This window comes from Topomyia yanbarensis, chromosome 2 (assembly GCF_030247195.1).
Source record: "Topomyia yanbarensis strain Yona2022 chromosome 2, ASM3024719v1, whole genome shotgun sequence".
Classification (NCBI taxonomy): Eukaryota; Metazoa; Arthropoda; class Insecta; order Diptera; family Culicidae; genus Topomyia; species Topomyia yanbarensis.
In genome coordinates, this window is record NC_080671.1 from 412,212,143 (window position 1) to 412,225,583 (window position 13,441).

At 37.9% G+C, this 13,441-nt stretch overlaps 1 protein-coding gene across 1 annotated transcript in view; it reads right to left on the bottom strand.

The window, feature by feature from the left end:
• The window catches only part of LOC131685079 (tyrosine-protein phosphatase non-receptor type 9), a 170,301-nt gene that overhangs the window by 83,199 nt on the left and 73,661 nt on the right, over nt 1-13,441 (bottom strand). Inside the window, exon 2 of the mRNA XM_058968506.1 lies at nt 2,451-2,684. Coding sequence (XP_058824489.1) covers nt 2,451-2,684 — 234 coding nt within the window. The remainder of the gene's footprint in view (nt 1-2,450; nt 2,685-13,441) is intronic.

Here is a 13,441-nt window from a genome sequence, read left to right on the forward strand (position 1 = left end):
TTTTCTTGGCTTCAAAATTAAAGTTTAAAAGTCAAAACATGTAACTCCAAAATAAAAATTAAAAATCTATTCAATAGATACTTTGCAATTTATTCCCTAACATAACAGCTCAATTTCGGGCCTCGAGAGAAAAAGACCCCCTTAATCGAATGGTACATTTCTTCAAGCGGCGTGTAAACAATTTTATAATTGCATATTTCGTCATTCCGACGAGATGCGGCCGAATGGACATTAGACCGAATGGATATTAGACCGAATGGACATTAGACCGAATGGACATTAGAGAGAATGGTCATTGGACTAAATGGACATTAGACCAAATGGACATTAGACCGAAAAGGCATTAAATCGAATAGACATTACACCGAATGGACATTACACCGAATGAAAATTAGACCGAACGGACATGGTCATGGACGGTTTAATATCTATTCGGCCTAATATCCACTAGGCCTAATGTCCCCTCGGCCTAATGTCCATTCGGTATAATGTCCGTTCGGTCTGATGGCTGCACACCCTTTCAAACATAGTATTCCTTTAAACTCAACCATTTTAGTGCAAATGTAGTTTGTGGGAATGGACACATTGACACTAGATTGATTTTCAGTCTTCGACAAAGTTGTATCCCATAAAATAATATGTCTTATTCCTATTTGCAGTGATAATCTGACGTATACAGTGTCACCTAGCGGTGAAGCTATTAGGTTTTCTTCGTGTAAATGGTCGAAAAATCCATATAAACTTCAATTCCGTTGGTCCGGTAACTATAATTGTCCTATTTGGAGCAGAAGTCTGAAATACATTCGATCAGGATGCGGAACACCCGGATTGTTTGACCACGATGTAGAGGTGTGCGCTGCACCGCCGATTTCAGGTAAAGATCGGCGGCGTGCCGGCGTCACTCTTATTATTTTTACATGCAATCGTCGGCGTGGCGCGCACCTCTACCACGATGATGATTATAAAAAATGCTTCCCTTGTTCAAACAGCGGTGTTCCAATGATGGAAATGAACCTAGTTTGACCTATCGCATCGTTCAGTACTCTTATCTAAAGCACTCTTCACGCTCAGACGACTCTATGCACACACGAGGATCAAATTGCTATATGCCATTTAGGGAGTGCACTGCTCATTATACTATTATATTGACTATATATATAATTTTGCAACGATTCCCAACAGTCGAAAAGGTGCACGACTCTGGGAACAGTTCCAATATATGCTGTTATCGGTTTGATGAATCGTAAACGGTAACGGCACAGACCTTCGAAAATTAAGAACCAGTATAGATTTGTACATCAACAAAACCCTAATTTTCAGTGTATAACAGTATAGTCATTTTACCATTATTTGCAGTAAAATCTTATATTATGCTATAATGCAACAACAATAAATTTAACATTTCGGTAGCAATTTCAGCAAATTTTATTGACTATTACAATTAAAATGGGTGGTTATGCATCTTAACATTAAAAAAATGATTTTTTTTTCATTATTTTTTGCGGATACAGTAACATTTAATATTAATTTGTTGTATATTTTTTGTTGGACAGTAAAATATTTTGTTGCCAGAACGTTTGTATTATCGCGAAACGCTCGAGCGTTTGTGTATTATTTTGCACGGTCTTTTTATAGCGTGGTTATTTGTGTGTCGCATATGCTAGCGCTTTAGTAAATACCCATATACCAATGCGTCTCTAAAACCGCGTAGTCGTATGCATATTCCCGTGTGCTTTTTAGCGTGTATATGAGTAATGGGAATACAATGTACTGCATGTACTGATGAAGAATATTGCGATCAACATCTTTAAGCAACTATCTGTTAGATGTTAATAGGAAGAGCTACAATTATAGTCAATAGAACATTAGGGGCTTTTTTGCTAACATGAAAAGGAGATTTACGATTAAAGTAGCATTAATTGTTGATAAATCATGCACTAAATTTCGTCAAAATGATACATGTAATATAGCTTGAGGTTACCACCAGGTCCATTCAGCCTATGGGATGCATTTATTATCAGCGGGGAGGGGGTTTGTTTCGTTTAATCAATTTGTTAATCAATAAGTGATATGCTGGGGAGAGAGTTGGGTCATTTTACGTAGTTTTTGATCACATCATTCATTAGTGATTCCTAAAAACTGCCTAAACAAGACATTTACAGAAATGGAAACGAATGAAAAATACAAATAAAGAATTAGACGAACTGAATCGATTGGTATATGTCACTCGGCCCTCCGGGCCTCCGTTAAACAATCGGTTTTCAGAGCAATTGCAATACCTTTCTACTGAGAATTCTTTATTGAGAAAGGCAAAAATCGTTGTACGTCGAGATACATATCATTCATACACCACATCGCTCATGTTGTTAGTCAACATCTTATCTTCATAATCAAGACCAAAAACGCCTATAGAGCTTATTTATATCGATAAGAAATACAACAGCCCTTACCAATATCGTAAACTTCCCCGTTTCGAGCTCTGTCCGCAGAGGGTCAACTAGCGGGTCAAACCCGTACAGACCTTCGCGTTGCCGGATCTGCTCGTGCTGCTCGAATAGCGCCACCGCCCGGGGAATGTCGAACTTGCGTGCTAGGAGGAACTTGGTCGCAATCGCCGGTGTGACCGCTTTCCGGTTCGGGTCACTGCTGGAACTGTTTATCAGGTCTATGAACTGCTTCACCGCCTGTGTGTGGAATCGAAAGCAAAAAGGAGAAAAAGAAGGAAGGTTATTTATGGTCGCAATTATAAATAGTAGAAGATTATTGTGAGAAAAAAAGGTTCAATGTTGGAATAAATTTAGCTACGAAATCTTATCTCGAGAATCAACGGCACTTCCATTATTAAACTGAACCGGACCTAGATTGTCGTTACCGAAAATATCACTTGTACAATCCTGGTGCAATATTTGTGATATGTATTTGCAAACATCCGCGCTCCCTCAAGTGCTTGATTTGACGAATTGATAGGTGAACTGTAACAGTTATTGAACATAGAAGTATTTTTTGTGTGTTATGATTCATAGTACCGTAATTTATGAATGGCCCCCAAGTTATTTATTCTATAAATGCGTAGACTTACCTATGGTTCCCGTATTATTACATAGGAAAGGTTGGATGCCTGCTTGATTTTAATGAGCAGTTTTGGTTCAAACACATGAATTACCGATACAATTGTAACCAAATATTAATCACAATAATTAACACCAAAGTTAATTTTTTGGGAGCTATGAAAGCTTGCAACATTATGGATGGGCTAATCATTAAATTGAACATGGGAAGGAAATTATTGTAGAAGGAGCAATACTTGAGCAATTGAATAATAAAAATATTTAACATTCTTCAAAACATGAGCTGTTCTTCAAGACAACTGTTATAAACATGCATGTAAGCACTGACCACTGCATATGTGTATTTTCCATACCTAAATACCAGTGAGTTTACCCATGCTGGAAGCGTTCCGTTCGCTTCCTTTATTTGAGCAAGATTTCTTCAAGTTTATACAGCGGAATGAAAAGCCAATCGAGTTTAGTCAGCTTCCAGCATAATACTACAAGATAAAATATTGTGAACCTTTACGCCCTTATAATCCGACGACAGCACCGAATTCTACATACGCCGCTTTGTTTCTTACGAACTGTAGAAACTGTGTTCCGTTGCAATTATTGTAAGTGAACTGAGTGAACTATAAAATAAAGTGCACGCACCGAGGGACAATACAATACGTTTGAATTTAAACAAACTTTCTTTAGATCTACAATGTACGAGGTGGAAGAGTTACTGAAGGTGAAAATAGAAATTTTTCTTGCGGAAATGTCCCATTCAATGACGATGATGAAATTTCAGTTCGTCTACGCGACCTAGCACCCTGCACTAGAAAACAATAAAAAGCTTTGTCAAAATACGGTAAAATGGAAACCGCCACGAAAGACATTCGGAAAAGCTTTCTTCCGATGATTCCAACTATGTTTCTGTTGTTAGAATGCGGGTGATTAAACCTATTGACTTTTGAATGCAAGACATAAGTGGCTGTGTCTCAGAATAACTGTCACCATTTTTTACGTCACGGGCCTCTTACAAAAACTCATACAAATTGAATTTACATAAATTTATACGAGTTCTGCAATTGGCAGTTCGTAAGTCGTTGTCTTCCGCTTTTTGGAACAGTTCAAAGATACAAGAAGGATAAAAACTTTATACAATTGAGGTGCTAAACGGGTAGTAGGAACAAAGGTGACGATTAAACGAGTGCGGAAGAGAAACGTGCGTGCTACCTGTGACAATTTCAAAAAATGTTTACCTACAGCTATGTTAGAGAAAGGCGACTGATTTTAACTGAATCAATGTGAATTGTTTTTTGGAATAAACAAATTAATGAATAATTCGGTTAGTTAGATTTGTTACTATCCGATTTTGTTTTTGTGACAGCTTTTCAGAGCCATCCTGTATAATCAAACAGCGCAGATGATATACCCAAAACAGACTCCTACGGAAAAACATGCGCCGAAGCAACTAAAGAAAACTGATCTAGTAAAATAAATACAAACAATCAGCCACCAGCTTGTTGCCAAAGCACTGACAACCTCAATCAATAACTGCTGTCCCTAGTATTTCTAAACCAACAACCAGCACATCCAGCAACGTGCTACCAACAAAGATGACGACTAGACTATAGTGGCATAAAAAGTACCAGAAAACACAGGGCAGTGAAACCCAAGGCAGTAACGAACACGATATGGACGTGTACGAGAGCAAGAGATCGATCAACAAGCTGAAATGATAGTATATAGGGAGAACGTGCGTCGGCTAAGATGGCGAAAAAAAATTTCAAGAACGTTTTGAATAATTTATTATTATTTAATACAAATCGAAGACCATTGGATCGTTGTTCCAAAAATTCTAGATGCGTTTCTTTGCGAGTACAAGCTGACAGTAGAACTATCTACGTTGATAAAACACGCAAATTATTCTTGGCTGGACATGTAGCACGAGTACCAGAAGACCTCTCAAACAACAAAGAACCGGAAAGAAATGGTCAATATTGGACAAACTGGATGCTGGACAAGCTGTGTACGCACTTACGCCAGACGAAGTGCAAAAGACTATTCGTTAGCTGAAAAATGACGGCCGTTGAAAAGGACGGAATCCATGCCGATCTTCAAAAAGTCGGGAGTGAGCCCCTGTATGATGCAATCCACTGCGTGATCGGGGTGATCTGGGTGAGTAAAGAAATGCTTTCGGATTAGTTGGAAGGCTTCATATGCTCTTAGCTAGTTCAGAAGGACCACAAACGCGAGAGTAATAACTATCGAAGCATTACAATCTTTAATGCCACCTATAAGATTCTCTCGATAGTTATGTTTAGCAGAATGCGCTTATTTAATAAATCTTTAAAGCGGATTTCGAGAAGGACTATCAAAACCGGAGCAGATGTTTACCCTGCAACAAATTCTGGACAAATTTTAGGCATACTACTTAGGGACTCATCATCTGTTTGTAGATTTCAAGGCAGCGACCGATTCAGAGAAACAAAACGAGCTGTGACAGATAACGCTTAAACGTAACTTTCCGACAAGACTGATTAAGCTGATTCGTATTATGCTGGATTTAACGTTTAATCAGCCGGATAAACATCCGACTCGTTCGTGACGACGATATATGGTTTGTAGCAAGGCGATTCACTTTCTAACTTGTTGTTCAACATGGTGCTCGAAGGTGCGATACGAAGATCTGGTGTGCCAAGAAACGAAACTATCTTCACGAGATCTAAAATGCTTCTTGGCTTCGTCAACGTTATAGGAGTCGACCTCAGAGCAGTTGAAGAAGCGTTTGAGCCTTTCCAAAAGGAGACTGCGAGAATCGGACTACCCATACACTTCGAAAATAAAATGGTACCTGGTAGCAGGCATGTCCAAACACGCCACGGCACCGCGTGCTGCATTTTACCACCGCAACCGAGTGTATTGTAATGAGCACCCCAAGCCAGTGCTCGATGCGAAGCACCGATACACGATAAACGAAGCACCTGTGTCGGTGGCGGTGTTAAATTTTCGATCCGGTGCTTGGATGCTTCGGAAAACACTCGGGCCGGGTGCTTTAAAATTTCTGAAGCACCGGAGCCGAGCGCTTTCAACTTCGGATAACACCTCGGAAACTCTTTGACTTTGCACCCGTATCAAAGCGAGAATGTTTAAGCCCGCTAGCAATAACGGAATAAAAGAGAACAGCAAATATACTTCTATAACAGCAAATATACTTCTATTATCACGGCAGTTTGATTTTTAGTTAGATATGTAATTATGAAATATCCAAACTCGATGCAAGTATAGATCGCGGATGGTGGATTTTTTTTTAATTTTGCGTCTTGGAAATACTAGTCAACGAAAATTCTATTTCTTTATCTGCATGCAAATTTATATCTAATTGAAAGCAAAAGATATGAACTTTGCCATCGATAAACATCTTTTTTTTTATGATCCCAATCTATACGGATAACGCACATATGGTGCTTAGCTCAATTTGAATCTATTCCTATTGCCGCCATTTGGGGCACACGTTTCGAATTTTCGATCAATCAATCACAAGTATTTCACAGTATTTGGATAATTTTTACCAATTTTTAGACATTCTATCTATAGCTGGTCGTAATAATAAAGTATTGAGTCATTTCATGTCGCAAACTCTACAAGGTCATGTATAAGGTGATCATATTTCGCAAATATTTCATATTCATTCCAAGCACCCCGTCCTGGTAAGTTAAAAGGGAGGGAGGCTTCGCTTTACTCTAATGGAACTGGAATTGTTCATATCATTTGTAGCAAGTTACCTACTGCAGAGAACTTCAATTTTCAAAATTACTTGAAACACGTTATCGTATGTAAAGGCGTTAGGGCACAATCAAGGTGCGCCCATACGATTTATTTCCGCTTTATACGTCATTACCAGTGCCATTACAAAACTTTTAACACAGCACAATGCATAGAAATGAATTTTGGCCGGACTTCATTACTTTTCTGGCACATCCAACGGCGTCCGTGTGTTGACGTGCCGTTTGGTTCGCTGTACTATAGACTTATAGAGCATTATTCTAGAAAAAATCTACGTTATCATAAATATCGCTAGCTAGTGTCCTAGTCCTTATCAGTTCTTCGATAGTTATACTATATAAGCTATATTCATTATTCCGCATGTAAACTCAATAAAACAAAGACAAATTTAGTTGACAAGATGGTAAGTGATCAACCAAACCACATTCTGAAGTGATGCAGTTTGAAATCTGAAGACTAGATTTTTGTCTTGCTATATTCTGCATTTTTAATAATTGAACCGATACCTTGTCCTTTTTATATCTATTCTGCTTTAAGGTATAAAAAAGCCAGCTTCAAATGGGTTTTTACAATTTGATCGGCAAAATTTAATTTCTGCATGCATTTTAGATACATAAAATTTTATTCGACTGTCTAAAGAGATTTAAATTCTTGCACAGTATAGTGGGTGTGTAGACTTACCAGTCATAGAGAGTATAACTGTACTGGAAACAGTGATCGATGTAAGGATATGCGATGATTTTTGCTGAGACGGTCGGGCATCTATCATCGACATAACTTTTTATAGTCCGTCGGAGATGGCAAACATGAGTTGGAAAGTTTGTGAAAACTAAAAGCATATTGACCTCCAGACCATCCAGTACAATATTGGTCAATGAAGTTATGCTTTGTGTAAGCACTACGCACAGGACGAGACTCCTCTCACTTAAACGTCGAGAAGTTAGTTAAAGCATGTAACACCACAACACCAACGAAAAGCTCATTAATTTACTTTATTTTTTTAGTAGTTGAAAAATTAATTGACTTACACCAGAAAATCGAATAACAGACCAATGATTTCCAGGATAATGCGACCTGTAATGCATTAAATACACCTTAAGTTTGTTTGAGAATTCATGCACAAATAGCTATACAAAACTGAAATATATCATGAACCCATTAACAATATATTATATAAATGAAAAGCAACTGAAAAGACAAATCACACCTTGGAATTTTACAAATTGAATAGAGCCAAATTGATACATTTACATTTAACATACTTTATTTTAGATTCGATTACCCGGGGTAAGATTTTTTAAATCCCCGGATATTCGAATCTGATCTGTTTATTATTTGGAATAAATTTCCCTTTTTCCATAGCAAAACAAAAAAACTTTGCATCTATAAGATGTTAACAACGTTCTTAAGAAATGATACTTGAAATTGGCTTGGTTCGTCAATAGACGTCATCGGTATAATTTGTGTTGGGTTTGTGTAAGTCATAGAAATTTAAACGCGTATGTAAATGATATGTTCCCACGCGAGTTGACTTTATTCGCTTGCGTATTATCATATGATAAGTTGTTTCTTTTTACTTTTACTGTAAATTTTGACAAATGAACAGTATATTTGATTGAATTTATTAGAATGACAAAATAGGATGATTTGTATTGAACAAAAACCAAGATTAAAAAATTGCAATACAAACTAGTTGGACCCACTACCATTTGCCCGAAAAGTAGACTGAAAATATTGGTCCTAAAGTTTTTGTTTAATTCATACACGGCACTCATGAAGTCATTTGATGGTAGCTGAAGCTGCAACTTTAGAAATTTTACTAAAATACTACAATTTCATGTTTGATTTTACCTATGCGGAAACTAAAGAGAATTTCCACAGATTTTAAATATTGATCTTTCTACCTAGAGTTAAAAACTAAAATGTTTTCTCAATCAGTAACATATTCACTTTCCAGACTGATTTCTGGAAACATTATTTCTTTTCGAAGTTATGACTAAAGCTGAATACTTTAGAGGATACTTAACGACCTTGACTTATACTACTTTTTCAGAAATCATATTTTTATTAATTTTATAATGACGGGACATTATTTTGAGCATTTCGAGACAAATGAAACATACAACCGTCAAACTGGGAACTTGCAACACTTCTGACTTCCTCTGTTAATGTAAATTTAGCAACGGTAATAATAATTTTAACAATTTGGAGTCAAAAGTCTTAAAATTATGCAAAACATATGAAAGGTGTTGACCGAATAAAAATATTTAAAATCAACATTTTTTTCTATCACGCATTCCTATTTGCTTTTCAATTCAATTTAGGCGCATATGTATTTCCATACCTGAATAAAATTTTCAAACTGAGCTATTTAGTACTAAGTAGCGGAAAACTTTGACACTTTAGTCTTTCAATGATACTTTTAGTAATACAAATGTGAAGGTTACAATCTAATCTCTATTAATCGTTAAATAGTTAGTCTCAATATTAATTTTTTTTAGTTTTTAGAAGAGAATTTTCTCTTATTTTTAAAGAATACAAATGACCGGACGATATTTAAATTTCGAAGTGCAGAAGAATCTTTTTAATTTTGATACTGAATAAAGGTCAGTTGTGGTCTTCAAACGTAATACTCGGACTGAGGTTGTTTGATGTAAGAGTTGGCTAAGATGTACAATTCGACTTCAGTACCAACGCCAATTTAAATCCATTCATTCATCTATTTATAATTCCTACATGCATACCTACTTAATCCTTACTTACTGTATAATGCATTACAGATTCTTCATAAAGTACCAAGCTCGTTCATGCATATGAACGCACAAATTGCTTTGAGCCACTTACCAAGCGACAGCAATAGCGCGGCGATAATCGCTACCGAAATATAAGCTGCCGTGTTTTACGAATTTAAAAACACTCGGTACGGTGCCTGCCGATGTCAGAAACACCTCGGTTGCGGTGCCTGCCGATGTGAGATGCACCTCGGTTACGGTGCCTACCGAAGTCAGAAACACTCGGGTCGGTGCTTTGCCGAAGCAACGAGCACGGTGGTTAAATATCATGCGCTGGCATCGACACCGGTGCCTTGGTATCGGCGACCGGTGTCTGCTGTTGAGCACCGGTACGGCGTGCCAACTTCAATCCTCTTGGTGGCGTGTTTATTGGTAGAAGTGCCCACCGTGCAGCACCGTTCGGTGCTTTTGCCATGCCTGCCTGGTAGTAGTCTTCCCAAATCAACATCGTACACATTTCTAGCACTGGTTCTGTGCTCATGTTAAACTCACATTTTGTGTACGAACTTGTACAAGCTATTTCGTACCAAAACACGTGCACATGTTCGCCTGCACAATCGAACCCCATGTACGTACATGGTGTACGTACATGGTGTACTTACACCTGGTGAACACACAGGTTCGTGGTACCAATTCTCAACCTTGTGCAAATCGTTCTCGTGTACGTACCCGGTGTACGTACTCGGATGTTTGAACTAGAGTTTGTACATCGTTCGCTTGGGTTCGATGTTCGAGACGAACCTGTACATCGAAACGAAGCATGTTTGAGGATGAACGCGTGCACGAAATTTTTTACACAGGTGAAAACTTGTCGATGTTCATGGGAAGTCGGCCTGGTAGAGAACGAAGCAATCTGAACGGCGTCGGTTCCGAAGTTGAACTGAGAGATTGTCGACGAGTTTATATATCTTCGGACACTAGTGACATGTGATAACGATGCTAGTCGCGAAGTGAAAAGGTGTGTTGCGACTAAGAGTACGACTTTCTGTGGTTTGCGCAATCAGCTGAAGTTCCACAGAAGGGATGCCAACAAAACTGCAAACAAATTTCTGATGTTCCTTGTTGCTCTGTACGGTCATGAGGCGTGGTCGTTGACGGAGACAGACTATTGATTGCTCGGTATGTTTGAAAGAAAACGGCACAATAGGGAATGGGAATGGTGCAAACACATGAACCACGAAATTAACCAAGACCATGAACATACTGACATCAACAAGCTGATAAAGTACGGCTAACTGCAGTGGACTGGGCAAGTGACACGAATGCCGGAAGAGATCGAGCAACTTGGAGGTCTGGAATACGTTCGGCCATTATTACGAGCACCCAGGATGTTTGACCACAACGATGATGATGAAGACATATACGCATTTCATCGACATCTTTTCAACTTCTTTAGCAAACAGACACACAAAAGGCTGTCCAGACGTATACAAAATGTGCATATGTACATTTTAAGAAATACCTTCTAGAATTAAACGAATTCGTCTCATTTTAGACTGAATGAAGGAAATAATACCCAACCTTAATAAATCGGATTTTTGTATTTCCACTTCGTCTCATCAGTAACTGACAAACTGTCTTGACCATCAGCTATACGCTATATCCAAAAATGGCACAAATATAGGACAGCATTATTTTACAGATCTGATTCGAAAATGTATGAACTTAAACCGTCTTAAACCTCCAACAAACAAAATACCAAAAGTATAAACTACGCCTCATAAATCCTTCTCATTATTTAAAACAATCTAACAGCTAATTATACAGGGTCGGGCGCGTCAATTAATATAATCTGGTCCACTTTCCAATTGTGCCACCCACCTGAATTGGTCGACCGCAAACAACGCGAGCTCCCGCAAGCTTGAAAACACACTCACACACACCAACACAACAATCTACCGCGTCGTGATTAAGCATAATAGAAACATTACCGTCGAAAAATTGTGCCACTATAATGCCAAAATTAAAATGGAGCGAAACGAAACGCCTGCAGAAAGCGCAAAATAATGCGTGAATAAATATGTATGGGGATAACACAATGAAAAAAAAACTTGCTAATTACCTGCCTAGATAAACGCTAGCAGTATATGGTCAATAAAAGCACGAAATGGTCTGGCGGTTGTAGAAGAACACACGTGGGGTAGGGGAAATTATTACCGACTTGTAACTCGATGTATGTATATTTGGTTCGTTTTGTGGTAAACAGTACCTACTCTGGATCGAATGGTGATGAGGGATAATAACTCCAGATCAAGAAATGAAAAGGTTATATGACAATTCATGATACTAGAGATGTAGGTCTTTCATGTCACATTTCTACAAAAACTAATCATAATGCCTAATGGGAAAATGAGAGTCTCTGTGTTTATTTTCACGTCTGTTAAGTCTTTTATGTTTGCTTATCAACTCTTGACTTAATATGCTGAGAGATCACATAGTCTTTTGAAAGACGATGAAAAATGGCTAGAGTGTTTAATAATGGAACCGTAATTATCGAAAGAGAAAGTAAACAAAGATTCGTAATAGCACCTAGAACCTTTTGAATAAGTATTGTTGATTTATTTAATTTCATTAATCAGCAGCCATTTAAGCACAAGGTCTGAGAATACTGCGTTTCTTGGAGTGTTTTTGACATGCTGATTTCGAAAAATAACGATTTAGTTTTTCAATTGCAAGAAAACTATATTTGAAAATGATAAGGTATCATTTCTATTCAAATTTGAAACTCATCATAATTACCCATCCGTATTAAACAATTAATTCATATTTTCGATTTTGACGTAAAGGTCAATACCCTATTTAAGATTTTTTGGTGGTATTCAGCGAAAAAAAAACAGATCGAAATATTAAATTGAACGGACAAAATTGTATGAAAAAATCACCCCAGGGACATAATTAGAACATACAACCTTTGCACTAACCTTTATACTATCCCTGGGAAATATGCACGTCCCAGAAAGAACACATGATTAGCACATTGGCAACACTACTTCTAAAGTGAGATCCCACACCTGAGATACCTAGGCTCGAGGATTATTATCGTCTGGTACTTCACTGATTTTTAGTTCATTACTCATCGGACTTCGGTGGGAGACTGAGCTAATGGAGACTGTCGATATCTGCCCCTTGTCCACATTAACAGAAATATGACGGGAATGAACCCGCCGTTCGAATTAATTAATTAATTTTTTGGGTTTTGACGTATGTGTATTATAGTTTTTTTTAAATAATTGCTTCTGTTTTTTCGTTGGATGCCACCAAAAATTTTAGATAAGGCTGTAGAACATTTAAAATAGTTATTAACGCAAACACATGCAAAATATTCACAAAATTACATTATTCATAAAATCTTTTCCATTCTAATCAGGGCCGTCGAGAGCCGCGTCGGGCCTCAAGGCTTGTATTACTGCCGGGCCCCTTTAAACCTATGTCCTCTAGTGCAGTATGAGTTAGTATCTCTTCAGCCACGGGAAACTCATGAGTCCGTGATTTCTATTAGACTCCGGTTGACACATACTGCCACATCTACAGATAGCGTGCCAGACAGGCGAATTTCGACAGCTTCTTATTCCGTGGTATCAAAATAGCCATAGTTACAAGTTTTTAAATTTGTGTGTATTCAGGAATCAGCAGCGTCTGGCTCAAATGGCACATTCCCCATGTGGATCGGATATCTGTGCCTTGCCATGAATCGTTTTTTCATTATTTCCCTGATGGCAAGGATTGGGGAAGTAGTAAGGTTAGGGGTAAGGAAAACAGGATCTGCAGGTGCTACAATAGCGGGAATAATACTTCTAAACCACGGAGGGATTTAGAATTTGTATT